The 17,238-nt window shown below is 40.7% G+C and overlaps 1 protein-coding gene across 1 annotated transcript in view; it reads left to right on the top strand.

Annotated features, from left to right (window-relative positions):
• Window positions 1-17,238, top strand: part of LOC133606753 (protein phosphatase 3 catalytic subunit alpha) — a 211,463-nt gene that overhangs the window by 185,890 nt on the left and 8,335 nt on the right. Inside the window, exons 9-12 of the mRNA XM_061961063.2 lie at window positions 5,074-5,199; window positions 5,263-5,334; window positions 13,421-13,505; window positions 15,892-15,989. Of these exons, the coding sequence (XP_061817047.1) occupies window positions 5,074-5,199; window positions 5,263-5,334; window positions 13,421-13,505; window positions 15,892-15,989 (381 nt within the window). The remainder of the gene's footprint in view (window positions 1-5,073; window positions 5,200-5,262; window positions 5,335-13,420; window positions 13,506-15,891; window positions 15,990-17,238) is intronic.

Here is a 17,238-nt window from a genome sequence, read left to right as displayed (position 1 = left end):
GATCTGGGACCGTTTGTCTGGCAGCGTGGATATATTTATGCTTGGCATCTCTCCTATGCTCCTCAGCACCTTCTTAATCACAGCCGAGGTCACATTTGTCTCTACTTCAACATGCTGGAAAGTGAACGGTGCTATTTCCAACAAAAAGAGATTTAGTTGTGAGTGTAATACGGATGTATTGTCTGCCTTTTTTGTTTTTAAATATGCAAGATATAACCCATCAACCTTGTCAAGACACCGACTCTTAACCATTCCCACTAGCAGCTTCTACATCCTTTATAAAAGTTCCTGAATAATATAAATTCATCCAGACAGACATACAATAGTAGTCTCCTATAGGTGATCTACAAAAGAAAATAACTGCAGAGTTCTGTCAAAAAATAACTGTTGATGTAGTTGATTATGTATTACAGTGCACCCGGAAAGTATTCACAGCGCTTCACTGGGAAACAGAATTCTCTGGACTGTTGAATGCCATGCGTTGTAGGAAACCAGGCATTGCTCTTCAACAGGTTGATACCATCCCTACAGTGAAGCAAGGTGGTGGCAGCATCAGGCTGTGGGGATGTTTTTCAGTGTCAGAAATGGGAGACCAGTCAGGATAGAGGGAAATATGAATGCAGCAATGTACAGAGACATCCTGGATGAAAACCTTCTCCAGAGCACTCTTGAACTTAGACTGGGGTGACTGTTCATCTTTCAGCGGGACAAAGACCCGAATCACACAACCAAGATATCAAAGGAATGGCTTCAGGACAACTCTTTAAATGTCCTTGAGTGGTCCAGTCAGAGCCCAGACTTGAATGTGATTTAACATCTCTGGAGAGATCTGAAAATGGCTGTGCACCGACACTTCCCATCCAACAAGATGGAGCTTAAAAGGCGCTGCAAAGAGGAATGGGCGAAACTGCCCAAAGATAGGTGTGCCAATCTTGTGGCATCGTAGTCAAAAAGACTTGAGGCTGTAATTGCTGCCAAAGGTGCATTAACAAAGTATTGAGCAAAAGCTGTGAATACTTATGTATATGAGATTTTTATTTTTAATACATTTGCAGAAAGCTCTAAAAAAGCGTTTTCACACTGTCATTATGGGGTATTGTGTGTAGAATTTTGAGGACAACATTTTTTTTTTTTTCATTTTGGCATAAGGCTTTAAAGGCCTACTGAAATGCGATTTTCTTATTTAAACGGGGATAGCAGGTCCATTCTATGTGTCATACTTGATCATTTCGCGATATTGCCATATTTTTGCTGAAAGGATTTAGTAGAGCACATCGACGATAAAGTTCGCAACTTTTGGTCGCTGATTAAAAAAGCCTTGCCTGTACCGGAAGTAGCAGACGATATGCGCGTGACGTCACAGGTTGTGGAGCTCCTCACATCTGCACAGTGTTTACAATCATGGCCACCAGCAGCGAGAGCGATTCGGACCGAGAAAGCGACGATTTCCCCATTAATTTGAGCGAGGATGAAAGATTCGTGGATGAGGAAAGTGAGAGTGAAGGACTAGAGGGCAGTGGGAGCGATTCAGATAGGGAAGATGCTGTGAGAGGCGGGTGGGACCTGATATTCAGCTGGGAATGACTAAAACAGTAAATAAACACAAGACATATATATACTCTATTAGCCACAACACAACCAGGCTTATATTTAATATGCCACAAATTAATCCCGCATAACAAACACCTCCCCCCTCCCGTCCATATAACCCGCCAATACAACTCAAACACCTGCACAACACACTCAATCCCACAGCCCAAAGTACCGTTCACCTCCCCAAAGTTCATACAGCACATATATTTCCCCAAAGTCCCCAAAGTTACGTACGTGACATGCACATAGCGGCACGCAAGTACGGGCAAGCGATCAAATGTTTGGAAGCGTACTCACGGTACCGTGTCTGCGTATCCAACTCAAAGTCCTCCTGGTAAGAGTCTCTGTTGTCCCAGTTCTCCACAGGCCAATGGTAAAGATTGACTGTCATCTTTCGGGAATGTAAACAATGAAACACCGGCCGTGTTTGTGTTGCTGAAGTCGGCCGCAATACACCGCTTACCACCTACAGCTTTCTTCTTTGCTGTCTCCATTGTTCATTGAACAAATTGCAAAAGATTCACCAACACAGATGTCCAGAATACTGTGGAATTTTGCGATGAAAACAGACAACCTAATAGCTGGCCACCATGCTGTCCCAAAATGTCCTCTACAATCCGCGACGTCACGCGCTGACGTCATCATACCGAGACGTTTTGGCATGTGTTGCAATGTTTAAATTTCATCATTGATATATAAAGACTGCGTGGTCGGTAGTAGTGGGTTTCAGTAGGCCTTTAACATAACAAAATGCGGAAAAAGTGCAGCTATGTGAATACTTTCCAGATGCACAATATGCGTAATCAGCCTGCAGTAGTGTTATCTATTTCTGCTTGCACTTTAAAAATGTTGCTACTTAACTGTTCCGTGCCGTATTGTTGTTTACATTGAACTCATTAGCGCTATTAATGCTGAAAGAGCAGTTTTCTTCTCATCGTTATTACATCATTAATTATGTTGCTGCTGTTGTGCAATATTCTTGTTAATAAACGACCGATTGGGAAAAAGGAGCAACTTTTCCTTTTCCACTTTTTTAAGCACTGCAAATTATTACCGAAGAAAAGTAAAGTCGCTATATGTAGTCATTTGCACTTATTGTCTTTTTTTTGTTTTCCATATGCAAGATATAACCCAGCAACCCTGTCAAGACCCTGACTGTGCATAACACCCACTGGCAGCATCTACATCATTAATAAAGTACCTGAATAATTCAAAATTCGACCACGGTACATGGTATACAGTTATAGTGTAGATATTATGTGGTGAGACCAGTTTGGTGTTTGGTTTAATCTGATTAGCTCCCGGTCGACCTCAAATCTCTTTGCTGCCTTACCTAAAAAAATAAAGATGTGGCACACGTTATGTGAAAGGCGGACATGTTTCACCCAAACCTGAATCCATATGCAGAGGAAATTAAACTTGAACCTACTGTTGCATTTAGGAGTATACATCCAGTCAAAAAAGGCATGAATGTCTTCTTAATTTGAAATATTTTATTTTTTTTGGGTGTAATGATAACACAACTTTTTTTTTGTGAGTTTTAAAACCAAGAATCGGGTGCACAAGAATGTGCTCTCATTTACACATAATTATACAAACCCCGTTTCCATATGAGTTGGGAAATTGTGTTAGATGTAAACATAAACGGAATACAATGATTTGTGAATCATTTTCAACCCATATTCAGTTGAATATGCTACAAAGACAACATATTTGATGTTCAAACTGATAAAACTTTTTTTTTTTTTGCAAATAATCATTAACTTTAGAATTTGATGCCAGCAACACGTGACAAAGAAGTTGGGAAAGGTGGCAATAAATACTGATAAAGTTGAGGAATGCTCATCAAACACTTATTTGGAACATCCCACAGGTGAACAGGCAAATTGGGAACAGGTGGATGCCATGATTGGGTATAAAAGTAGATTCCATGAAATGCTAAGTCATTCACAAACAAGGATGGGCGAGGGTCACCACTTTGTCAACAAATGCGTGAGCAAATTGTTGAACAGTTTAAGAAAAACCTTTCTCAACCAGCTATTGCAAGGAATTTAGGGATTTCACCATCTACGGTTCGTAATATCATCAAAGGGTTCAGAGAATCTGGAGAAATCACTGCACGTAAGCAGCTAAGCCTGTGACCTTCGATCCCTCAGGCTGTACTGCATCAACAAGCGCCATCAGTGGGTAAAGGATATCACCACATGGGCTCAGGAACACTTCAGAAACCCATCTGTAAGTGCAAGTTAAAACTCTCCTATGCAAGGCGAAAACCGTTTATGAACGCTGGGCCTGAGCTCATCTAAAATGGACTGATACAAAGTGGAAAAGTGTTCTGTGGTCTGACGAGTCCACATTTCAAATTGTTTTTGGAAACTGTGGACGTTGTGTCCTCCGGACCAAAGAGGAAAAGAACCATCCGGATTGTTATAGGCGAAAAGTTGAAAAGCCAGCATGTGTGATGGTATGGGGGTATATTAGTGCCCAAGACATGGGTAACTTACACATCTGTGAAGGCGCCAATAATGCTGAAAGGTACATACAGGTTTTGGAGCAACATATGTTGCCATCCAAGCAACGTTACCATGGACGCCCCAGCTTATTTCAGCAAGACAATGCCAAGCCACGTGTTACATCAACGTGGCTTCATAGTAAAAGAGTGCGGGTACTAGACTGGCCTGCTTGTAGTCCAGACATGTCTCCCATTGAAAATGTGTGGCGCATTATGAAGCCTAAAATACCACAACGGAGACCCCCGGACTGTTGAACAACTTAAGCTGTACATCAAGCAAGAATGGGAAATAATTCCACCTGAGAAGCTTAAAAAATGTGTCTCCTCAGTTCCCAAACGTTTACTGAGTGTTGTTAAAAGGAAAGGCCATGTAACACAGTGGTGAACATGCCCTTTCCCAACTACTTACTAACACAATTTCCCAACTCATATGGAAACGGGGTTTGTACATACACCCCCACGAATGCCCCAGAGAAGGTTTTTCCTTGACCAGGAACGTGCTTCTTGGCAGGATTGGTATAGATTTAATTTAAAGGTGTCAGCCATCCTCCTGTTTATTTGAGGTGTACGCGGCCAAAGAGTAACTACCAACTGCAGTCAATCATGACCACTAACAAAAGAAAGTAATAGGGCTTGGTCATTTGGAAATGTCAGTTTGAACGACATTCTGGAGCCTTCAGCACCACTTATTATATCAGATGGTTGTGACTGCATGTGTATATTGTCACTTTGGGTAGAGAAAATCCACTAAACACTAAAAAAACACATGATTGTGAGCAGAGTTATTGTTTTTTTTAAACCACAGACCACAGTCATTAAATCTTGGGGAAAAAAGCAATTGGCACCCAAAATTAAAAAGACATTTAAGACTATAAACTTCTGCCCGCTTATGTCAACTGTCACAATGTTTTGTATTTTAGAATAATCCAATTAGCCTCCATCGTTCCTTTTTGTCTTCCCCTCTCCAGCGGCTGTACTGAAATACGAGAACAACGTGATGAACATCCGACAGTTCAACTGCTCGCCTCACCCTTATTGGCTACCCAACTTCATGGACGTCTTTACCTGGTCGCTGCCCTTCGTTGGCGAGAAAGGTCAGCAAGCTTTTATGAGTGATTCAACTATTTTGTCATATTTCTCCTTCGTCTTCTTTGCAGTGACCGAAATGCTCGTCAATGTCTTGAGCATCTGTTCCAACGACGAGCTGACAACCGACGAGGAGCTGGACGGTAAGTGGATCTCGCTGCAGTTGCACCATCTGTCCTCAAGAGGGAGACAAACTACAGTCTTCACTTCACTTGGGCCATGGCCACAGGAACACGGAGAGTTTAAAGAAATGCATATTTGGGGTTAAAACCATCGACGTCTACACACAAATGCATATACCTGCTGTCATGCACATTTTGTCCAATCAGAAGCCTGGAAAAGTAGCCACAGCTGACTTGGTGGCATTATATCGCTGTTATCATAATGCTTATTTTGATATACTAGACGTACAATGACATGTACATTATCTTTAAAACCAGCCTGCACGTACACAGAGCCCTGGGAACATAATGAATCATTTTTTTAGTGTTTAAAGCGCGCATGCACACCCGTGCTGCTGCAACCCAACACTCATCGAATTATAACATGTTTAATTAGCAACATGGTGATGTATTACATGCGGTGTTGGGTTAGTTACTGAAAACCAGTAACTAGTTACAGTTACTAGTTACTTTATTTCAAAAGTAACTCAGTTACTAACTCAGTTACTTACACCAAAAAGTAATGCGTTACTGTGAAAAGTAACTATTTAGTTACCTTTTTTTTCTTCTTTTTCTTTTTAAGGCTCCCATTAATGCCCTTTTAGCCTTCATTTCAGTACTGTTATTGCACTGGAGAATAATGCAATCTGTTGATCAACTTGTCATGCATTTGCATCACTGAACTCTGCTAAGCAATGTGGTCTACATACAACACACAAAGACAAAGATATGTTTCAAAGGGCCAATTTATTTCAGGCCAGAACAAATTGACAAAACTATTTAAAATAGCTGCAACATAATGGCACTTTAACTTTAACTTTAAGTAGATAGGATCTTTGATCCAAGACACAACTTACATTTAACTAAAATTTTATTTTCTTTGTGCTCGACAAAAGACGAGTATTGAGAATGTTTCCATGTTAAGAAACTCGACTTCTGGCTTCGCCATGATGTCTTGTTAGTTGTTATGAGAGTAGCGTATGTATGTGAGTGTGTGGCCCTTTAAGATGTGACAGCTTGTGAGGTGAGTGACGTCAATGAGTGAGTGGGCGAGAGACGTAAGCGAGCGGCAACAGTGAGTGCGTGCAGGTGATCTCGCTTGGTGGATGGCTGCGTCCAATAAAGTCACAAAGTTGCAACAAACCGCCAGCCTCGTCATTCACCCTCAGCTGTAAAGACCCACTTCCGGGTAAAGTGAAGGTTGTTAGCCCCGAAGTACATAGGCCCTGGAGGAACGTCTCCCCTGTGCCCCTCAACTACGGTCTGGGAGCCCCCACCCCGCCTCCACCCACACAAAGCACGCCTTTTCTTTTCCTTGTGACACAGAAGGACGACACCGCAGCGCTCCAATAAAACACTCAGATCTTCTGTTTCTGGCCGATACTACATAAAAAATAACGTAAAATAACGCAGTAACGCATCATGTAGTAACGGTAACTGAGTTACTAAATATAAAAAATAACGCGTTACATTACTAGTTACCACCGAAAATAACGGCGTTACAGTCCCAACACTGATTACATGTGCAGTGAAGTGTACATTATTTCTGAAATCAGGACGCACTAACGAGCCTAGGAAACTCTTTTGCATTTTTAAGTACCCAAAGTGCAGGGACGTGCGTGTGCCGCAGCAAAACTCGAGTAGAGTTATAACGCATTTAATGATGAATATAGAGATACATGTACAATGAAGTGTATATTGCATACTTGCCAACCCTCCCGGATTTTCCGGGAGACTCCCGAAATTCAGCGCCTCTCCCGAAAACCTCCCGGGACAAATTTTCTCCCGAAAATCTCCCAAAATTCAGGCGGAGCTGGAGGCCACGCCCCTCTCCAGCTCCATGCGGACCTGAGTGACGTGTCGACAGCCTGTTTTCACGTCCGCTTTCCCACAATATAAACAGCGTGCCTGCCCAATCACGTTATAACTGTAGAATGATCGAGGGCGAATTATTGGTTTCTTATGTGGGTTTATTGTTAGGCAGTTTCATTAACGTCCTCCCAGCGCGGTAACAACACACAACAACAGCAGTCACGTTTTCGTCTACCGTGAAGCAGTTCGTCAGCAATGTTGTGACACTCTTAAACAGGACAATACTGCCATCTACTGTACATGCATATGTGACAATAACATCTAGGGCTTTTAGAGAGTGCAGTGCACAACTGCGTACACAACAAGGAGACGAAGCAGAATGCATCATCAGAGAGGGTGTTCAGCATGGTTAGAAAAATAATGACAGAGAATAGAACAAGGATGGACAATTCAACCCTTAACTCAACAATGAGTAGATGAGTGTTATGTGTGTGTATATGTGTAAATAAATGAACGCTGAAATTCAAGTATTTCTCTTATTTTTATATATATATATATATATATATATGTATATATATATATATATATATATATATATATATATATATATATATATATATAATTATATATATATAATTATATATATATACATATATATATACATATATAGCTAGAATTCACTGAAAGTCAAGTATTTCTTATATATATATATATGAAATACTTGACTTGGTGAATTCTAGCTGTAAATATACTCCTCCCCTCTTAACCACGCCCCCGCCCCAACCGCGCCCCCGCCACCTCCCGAAATCGGAGGTCTCAAGGTTGGCAAGTATGGTATATTGTCTTTAACATTAACATACGTCGTGTTTTTTAGTCGCTTGGTCACGCCCGGCTCCATCTACACAATTGGAAGCAACACATGTTGATCTGTCTTTAAACAAAGATTAAAAACATGAGATAATGTTGTACCTTTCTTATGAGACAAAGCAAAAAGTCTTGCTAGTCAAAGTTGTCCCATCAGCAATCATATCCAAAACAACTGACTGTCATTAGCGCCGGCGGGAGTGTCGCAGAGCCCATTTTAATGTGTCTTTTTTTTTTGTCAACGTTTATGTTCAAACATACAGTAAGTCCCCTTATAGTGTGTTTAAAAGCAGCAAGGGGTGTTGTTGAGCTTTGGAAATGACAGCGCACAAAGGTGACGTCATCAACGGAGTACAAGTGTCTATTTGTGCCATGCACACCCATACGCTGAGTGTGCGTTTTCGTGTGGACGTTTGTTAACTATCCGTGTTCGTGTGGACATGGCCTTGGTCTCATTGTTTTCTGCTATATAAAATGTGATGAGAGCAAAAATATTAATTTCTGAAATGACTGATCCTAGTATTGTATTTATGTGTGTCGTCAAAGCATTCCCATGTTAAAAGTAAGGATTTCCCCTGCTAGCTCCGCCCCCTTATTGCCAAATAGGAAGTCACCTAAATTGTGCTTTTCTCTTTCTCCCCTTCATATTCCCCTTCTTTTACTTTGACTTTATCATCCTCTCCTAAACTTCTTTCACTCACACTGTCATTTTCTGTTCCTTTTTTCCATGGTTTCCACCGGGGCTGTCTTCGACTATGGACTTTCGTAGTCAAATTTGATTCAGTAGATTTAGTTTCTAGTGGACACTCAGTCTAATCTGTGGCATTCTTTTTAAAGAGAAATAAACAAATGATTATATGTAGTAGTAAATACTGACTGGTGTTAGTTACCTACTGCATGTGCACTAACACTTACGCAGTGAATCCATCCATCCATTCTCTACCGCTTATCCATTTTGGGGTTGCGTGGGGTGCTGAAGTCTACCTCAGCTGCAATCGCGCGGAAGACGGGGTACACCTTGGACAAGTCGATGCAGTGAATCCCCTAAAGTTAATCAAATACAGTACATTTGCAGTATAAAATAAATACAGTCTTTCATTTAGAGGGGTCATATGATTTGTTTCGACATTTAAAATAATTCCTTGTGGTCTACATCAGTGTTTTTCAACCACTGTGCCGTGGGAGAATATGTAATTTCGCCTATTTGGGTTAAAAATATTTTTTGCAAACCAGTAACAATAATTTGCAAATGTGCCGTGTTGAGTGTCGGTGCTGTGTAGAATGCGGAAAAGTAACCATGTTGTACTCTTCCATATCAGTAGGTGGCAGCCGGTAGCTAATTGCTTTGTAGATGTTGGAAACATGGTTTGTTGTGATCACAATATGCAGACGACAGCGTGCAGGTAAAAAGGTATCTAATGCTTAAACCAAAAATAAACAAAAGGCGAGTGCCGCTAAGAAAAGGCATTGAAGCTTAGGGAAGGCTATGCAAAACGAAACTAAAACTGAACTGGTTGCAAAGTAAACAAAAACCGAATGCTGGACGACAGCAAAGACTTACTTTGACGTTGACTAAATAGATGAAGTAAAAACCAGCAAGAGGGTTATTACTTTTTTCAAAAGAAGCGCTACACCTCCTGGCCTGAGCCTATTCTCCAGCGGGCCGTTACATTTAGAAATATCCTCCCAACACTAATACTAAAATATTATTTTGTGCAGACTAGGGTTGTATGTTATACCGGTACTAGTATAGTACCGCGATACGAGTGAATCATATTCAGTACTATACCGCCTCTAAAAAGTACCGATCCCCGCCTGGTTTTACGAGCAGCGAAGCATGTTCGGCAACGCACAATCACTAAGTACTTACAAGCAGACACAGTGTGTAGACAGAACAGGGAGAACAGACGCATTTTGGCTTAAAAACTAACGATAAAGGTGAAGTTATTACATTGAAACGCCCTCAGGAAGAGGTGCTTTAAGACATGGCTAGCTTGCTAACGGCTAAAGACCATCCGCATTCGGTAGTGTTTTAGCTATTTCTAAATCACTAATCCTTGTCTCCATGACGACAAATAAAGTAAGTTTCTTACAAGTATCATCCCTGCAGGACGAGGAATAGCTAAACATGCTTCACTACACACCGTAGCTCACCGGCGTCAAAATGTAAACAAACGCCATTGGTGGATCAATACCAAGTCGATACTACTATGATTACATCGATATTTTTTATCGTCACAAAATCTCTTTTCATTTTTAAAATTCCTATTATGATTATAAACTCAGGAAATACTGTATGTCCCTGCACACATGAGAACTTTGAATATGACCAATGTATGATCCTGTAACGACTTGGTATCGGATCGATACCTAAATTTGTGGTCTCATCCAAAACCAATGTAAAGTATCAAACAACAGAAGAATAAGTGATTATTACATTTTAACAGAAGTGTAGATAGAACATGTTAAAAGATAAAGTAGGCAGATATTAACAGTAAATGAACAAGTAGATTAATAATTCATTTTCTACCACTTGTCCTTAATAATTTTGAATTTAGAATGGAAAATGACACAATATTTTACTGCATACGTAGCAGCTAAATTAGGAGCCTTTGTTTGCTTACTTACTACTAAAAGAAAAGTCGTCTCGTATGTTCGCTATTTTATTTAAGGACAAAATTGCAATAAGAAGCATATGTTTAATGTACTGCAAGATTTTCTGTTAAAATAAAGTCAAAAATTAGGGATGTCCGATAATGGATTTTAGCCGATATCTGATATTCCGATATTGTCCAACTCTTTAATTATCGATACCGATATCAACCGATACCGATATATACAGTCGTGGAATTAACACATTATTATGCCTAATTTGGACAACCAGGTATGGTGAAGATAAGGTCCTTTTTAAAAAATAATAATAATAAAATAAGATAAATAAAAACATTTTCTTGAATAAAAAAGACAGTAAAACAATATAAAAACAGTTACATAGAAACTAGTAATTAATGAAAATGAGTAAAATTAACTGTTAAAGGTTAGTACTATTAGTGGACCAGCAGCACGCACAATCATGTGTGCTTACGGACTGTATCCCTTGCAGACTGTATTGATATATATTGATGTATAATGTAGGAACCAGAATATTAATAACAGAAAGAAACAACCCTTTAGTGTGAATGAGTGTAAATGGGGGAGGGAGGTTTTTTGGGTTGGTGCACTAATTGTAAGTGTATCTTGTGTTTTTTATGTTGATTTAATAAAAATAAAAAATAAAAATAAAAAAAAATAAAAAAATAAAAAAACGATACCGATAATTAAAAAAAACGATACCGATAATTTCCGATATTACATTTTAAAGCATTTATCGGCCGATAATATCGGCCATCTCTATCAAAAATGCAATATTTTGTGGTCACCTTTATTTAGAAAAGTACCAAAAAGTATCGAAATACATTTTGGTACCGGTACCAAAATATTTCTTTGTTTTGTTCTTTGTACCAATGATTGTCACACACACACACACACACACTAGGTGTGGCGAAATTATTCTCTGCATTTGACCCATCACCCTTGATCACCCCCTGGGAGGTGAGGGGAGCAGTGGGTTGGTATCAGGACAACCCTAGTGCAGACAAATAGATTTTATAGACTAAGAAATGTGTTTAAGTGACGTCACACCAGGATGCAGGGACCAGAAGCAGTGATCACTCTCTTGTGACAGCCGAAATTCTAAGCAAATCAGAATTTAAAAATAAATCAATTGTCCACATATGTGGACAATTGTGCCCTCCAAGTCCGAGTCCATGGTTCTCGCCCGGAAAAGGGTGGAGTGCCATCTTCGGGTTGGGGAGGAGATATTGCCCCAAGTGGAGGAGTTCAAGTACCTCGGAGTCTTGTTCACGAGTGAGGGAAGAGTGGATCGTGAGATCGACAGGCGGATCGGTGCGGCGTCTTCAGTAATGCGGACGCTGTATCGATCCGTTGTGGTGAAGAAGGAGCTGAGCCGGAAGGCAAAGCTCTCAATTTACCGGTCGATCTACGTTCCCATCCTCACCTATGGTCATGAGCTTTGGGTTATGACCGAAAGGACAAGATCACGGGTACAAGCGGCCGAAATGAGTTTCCTCCGCCGGGTGGCGGGGCTCTCCCTTAGAGATAGGGTGAGAAGCTCTGTCATCCGGGGGGAGCTCAAAGTAAAGCCGCTGCTCCTCCACATAGAGAGGAGCCAGATGAGGTGGTTCGGGCATCTGGTCAGGATGCCATCCGAACACCTCCCTAGGGAGGTGTTTAGGGCACGTCCAACCGGTAGGAGGCCACGGGGAAGACCCAGGACACGTTGGGAAGACTATGTCTCCCGGCTGGCCTGGGAACGCCTCGGGATCCCCCGGGAAGAGCTGGACGAAGTGGCTGGGGAGAGGAAAGTCTGGGCTTCCCTGCTTAGGCTGCTGCCCCCGCGACCCGACCTCGGATAAGTGGAAGAAGATGGATGGATGGATGGATGTCCACACACGAGAGTATTTTATAATTGTTAAAGAAAACATGATGAAGGCAAACGATTTCTCCTCCCAACACACCTGCTGTATGCGGTGAACTCGACAGCTATTACCTCAGGTCTAATGTCGGAGGATTGGACCGCAAGGTGGATAATCGAATCAGACTCCTCTGAATCGAATCTTCGACGATTCGAAGACAGCCCTAGTTGCCACTATGTTTAAATCACAACCTCTTTTTGTAATGTTTTAGTCTGACATCCCTAACATGTGCTGTTTCTTTCACATAATCATATTATGTCTGTCATGTTTGTGTTTGACTTCATCATCTAATTTATTTTATGTTTTTTCAGCGTTTAAGTGTTCAAGGCTTTTCGCCTTTGCGCTCGTCTTTTGCTTCCTATCTTGCCATCATTCTCCGCCGCCACCATTGCCTCGTTCATGCTGCAGCCATCCACTGACAACTCTGTCCCCTTTCTTTGTCTTCCTCTTCTGGGGGGTGTTTCATGAGAAGGACAGCTTATATATCCCCTCAAAAAAGGTACAAACACGAGCCGAGTCCTCGCTTTGTGCAGCAGGTTTGGTCAGGCAAACTAACCTGTTAGGACGTGATTGAGGCTCCTCAGTGTGTTTAGTGACATGCTTTGACAGTATTATGGTCAGATGTTTGCTCTAATGCAACCATAACCCCGGGAAAGCATATTGTAATTCAAATAACGTTGATTGTGTATAATTTAACAGGGGGTGTTAATCATGTAGGAGTAGCATGTATGCAACGTTGCTGTGACGTGTGGCTCATTTCAAACCTCGGCATCCTCTGACCGTCCAAACCCTCCAACAGTCGCATCGTTCCTGCGCGTTAGGCAGCTGCTGACCATGTGCAACCTCTGACCCTGCAGGTGCCACGGCTTCTGCTCGCAAGGAAGTGATCCGCAACAAGATCCGCGCCATCGGGAAGATGGCCCGGGTATTCTCTGTGCTCAGGTAACCTGCACTTCTAATACATAGCAATGAAGAAGTTAAAGGCTGTGTACGCATCAGATGTGCCACAATAGTATGTTAAAGGTGTTTGTTCAAAATCCAGCTTTTTTTTTTTTTTACAAAACCCAAAACCCGTGAAGTTGGTACGTTGTGTAATTCGTAAATATAAACAGAATGCAATAATTTGCAAATCCTTTTCAACTTATATTCAATTGGAATAGACTGCAAAGACGAGATATTTATTGTTCGAACTGAGAAACTTAATTTATTTTTGCAAATAATCGTTAACTTAGAATTTAATGGCGGCAACACATTGCAAAAAAGTTGGCACAGGGGCATGTTTACCACTGTGTTACATGGCCTTTCCTTTTAACAACACTCAGTAAATGTTTGGGAACTGAGGACACCAATTTTTGAAGCTTTTCAGGTGGAATTCTTTCCCATTCTTGCTTGATGTACAGCTTAAGTTGTTCAACAGTCCGGGGTCCCCGTTGTGGTATTTTAGGCTTCATAATGTGCCACACATTTTCAATGGGAGACAGGTCTGGACTACAGGTAGGCCAGTCTTGTACCCTCACTCTTTTACAATGAAGCCACTCTGTTGTAACGCGTGGCTTGGCATTGTCTTGCTGAAATAAGCAGGGGCGTCCATGATAAAGTTGCTTGAATGGCAACGTATGTTGCTCTAAAACCTGTATGTACCTTTCAGCATTAATGGTGCCTTCACAGATGTGTAAGTTACCCATGTCTTGGGCACTAATACACCCGCATACCATCACAGATGCTGGTTTTTGAACTTTGCGCCTAGAACAATCTCGATGGTTCTTTTCCTCTTTGTTCCGTAGGACACAACGTCCACAGTTTCCAAAAACAATTTTAAATGTGAACTCGTCAGACCACAGAGCACTTACACCTTGCATCAGTCCATCTTAGATGAGCTCGGGCCCAGCGAAACGTTTCTGGGTGTTCTTGATAAATGGCTTTGGCTTTGCATAGTAGAGTTCTATCTTGCACTTACAGATGTAGCGACCAACTGTAGTTACTGACAGTGGTTTTCTGAAGTGTTCCTGAGCCCATGTGGTGATATCCTTTACACACTGACGTCGCTTTTTGATGCAGTACCGCCTGAGGGATCCAAGGTCACAGGCATTCAATATTGCGTGCATTGACGTCTCCAGATTCTCTAAACCTTTCACCGTGGTTGTTGAAAATCCCTTAATTCATTGCAGTAGCTCGTTGAGAAATGTTGTTCTTAAACTGTTCGACAAATTGCTCATGCATTTGTTCACAAAGTGGTGACCCTCGCCCCATCCTTGTTTGTGAATACTGTACTGGGCATTTCAAGGAAGCTGCTTTTATACCCAATCATGGCACCCACCTGTTCCCAATTAGCCTGTTCCCCTGTGGGATGTTCCAAACAAGTTTTTGATGAGCATTCCTCAACTTTCTCAGTCTTTTTTGCCACTTGTGCCAGCTTTTTTTAAACATGTTGCAGGCATCAAATTCCAAATTAGCTAATATTTGCAAAAAATAACACAGTTTTCCAGTTCAAATGTTAAGTATTTTGTCTTTGCAGTCTATTCAATTGAATATGGAGGAGACCAAACAAATCAGAGCGCGCTGTTCAGTAGCGTGGCCTCTGATTAGCTCAGCCTCAGACAGTATTACTATACTGGATAAAAAAAATCATATTATGTAAAAAAAAAAAAACATATGTGCTTGTCTCACATAAATAAAGATTGTGGTGGATAGAGAAAATTCCTAAAAAGTGCAGGTCCCCTTTAAGATGTGTAACGAAGCCATCCAGAACTTCAAAATTGAGCATTTTAGTGCCTCTCCTCTCAAAAAGTGGTGTAAACACGTGAGAGAAGATGGATTTTCGTCAGGCGACTGTCTGGACACATTACTGTTGGTAAACCAGTAAAAGGTCAATTTTGCATAATATGGGCACTTTAAAGCTACAATAAACATATTTTATTTATTATATTTATATTATTTATGTATTATGTTATTTTTTTTCTATAACTCATCGTACATTTTGAAACATTTTTTACAACAAAATATATCTATCAAGGTCATTTTCTGTGTATAGTCCTGGCCGAAAATGTGACTTATTTTTGTGGTTCAATAACTTTGATGCCTAATTTTTCTTTTGTGGGATCCCCATAAAAAAATATTATTTTTTTTGGTATTTAACAAAGCCATAAAATGTTTTCTTAAGAAATACTGAGGCAGCCAAGTTAAGTCACTCCCAAAACTTTTTCCAGTCACTTTTGCGTCGTCGGGCACACTTTAGTCATGTTACACCACTATTAGTACCTATTGTTTTGCTATTTACTCATACACATATATATATATTTATTTGTTTGATGATGCTATTTGTCTCTAGGGAGGAGAGTGAGAGCGTGCTGACGCTGAAGGGTCTCACCCCGACTGGCATGCTACCGAGCGGCGTGCTGTCCGGCGGCAAAGAGAAGCTGCAGAACGGTAAGCCCGCTTGTTGGACACCACAACTCGTTTTTGCAAACTAACTGGCCCCCGCGGAGACACTTTTGCGGAAAGCACTAGAATATCTCCCTCCGAATGTAGATAATATGTGTCATATGCTAGTGAGAGAATTATTTTAACATGTCCCCGTTTTCTTGTCTGTTCCACTGGTTGGCTTTTCAAATATGATTATTACTTCTATGTCTTTCTTTCTCTTCTCTTCCTAGAAACCGCAGGTATATTCAGTTGTGCAAGTATCCCCGCTTTTCTTCCCCACCCGTTTTGTGAGATCAGTTTAGTTTAGTCCCGCTCACCCTCTCATGTTCAATATTGCAAACTCAAAAGGCTTTGAAATGCACCGGTTTGAGTTGGACAAGTTCAGTAAACACGCTGACTAGTGTGGAGTTCGGCAGTAAGTAAACATGTCTGGTGTAAGTGAGTAGATTGTCACAGATAGCCAGTAGTGAATGAAAGAGGGAGTGACTGCCTTTTTATTCATTAATAAAACAGGAATCGGGGCAACTTTGCTCGCCTCCCACAAGGTAAAGATTTTTTTTAAATGAGACAATGTGAATAAATGAACAGTGAATGTGTTCAGAAGGCAATCACTTTTAGATTTTTGCAATTGTAATTGGGTTCCATTAACCTTCAAAAGGTCCTTAATTCCCTCCTTGTGACAAAACATGTCAGCTGCTAAAAAATTAAAATAAAATACTACACTATATATGTTTTCCCACTTAAAACCAGTCAATCTTTGAAAACTCATTTAGCCTAAAATATCACATATTAATTGTATTTGAAAGGGATCTTTACCCTCTGAAGACCTGTAACTTTAACACATAAATACAGATTAAGCCGGTGAGGTTCATGGCTGGTGAGGCACTGACTTCATCACAGTCAGATTTATAAACATATGAACCCTAAAGTGTATCTTATTCACCATTTGATTGGCAGCAGTTAACGGGTTTTGTTTAAAAGCTCATACCAGCATTCTTTACACATACAAACTGTAGCACACAAAAAAGCACATTTAATTTAAAAAAACTGTATTATGGTCTTACCTTTACTTATAAATGATGTCCATGCGCCGCTCCTTCTGAATAAAAGCATCGATAACTTGTTTATAGAAGTCTTCCTTATCTTTCTTCAGTTTTAAAAGTATGTCTGTCTCGATGGAGATCTTCCTTTAATTATTACCTCCTGCTTCGATTGAAAGTCCAGTTTAGAAAACTGTTTTATTTTAGATATG

Source organism: Nerophis lumbriciformis, linkage group LG05, assembly GCF_033978685.3.
Source record: "Nerophis lumbriciformis linkage group LG05, RoL_Nlum_v2.1, whole genome shotgun sequence".
In the NCBI taxonomy this organism is placed as follows: domain Eukaryota; kingdom Metazoa; phylum Chordata; class Actinopteri; order Syngnathiformes; family Syngnathidae; genus Nerophis; species Nerophis lumbriciformis.
The sequence above is the reverse complement of the archived record's forward strand: the minus strand, read 5'-3'. Positions and strand labels throughout refer to the sequence as shown.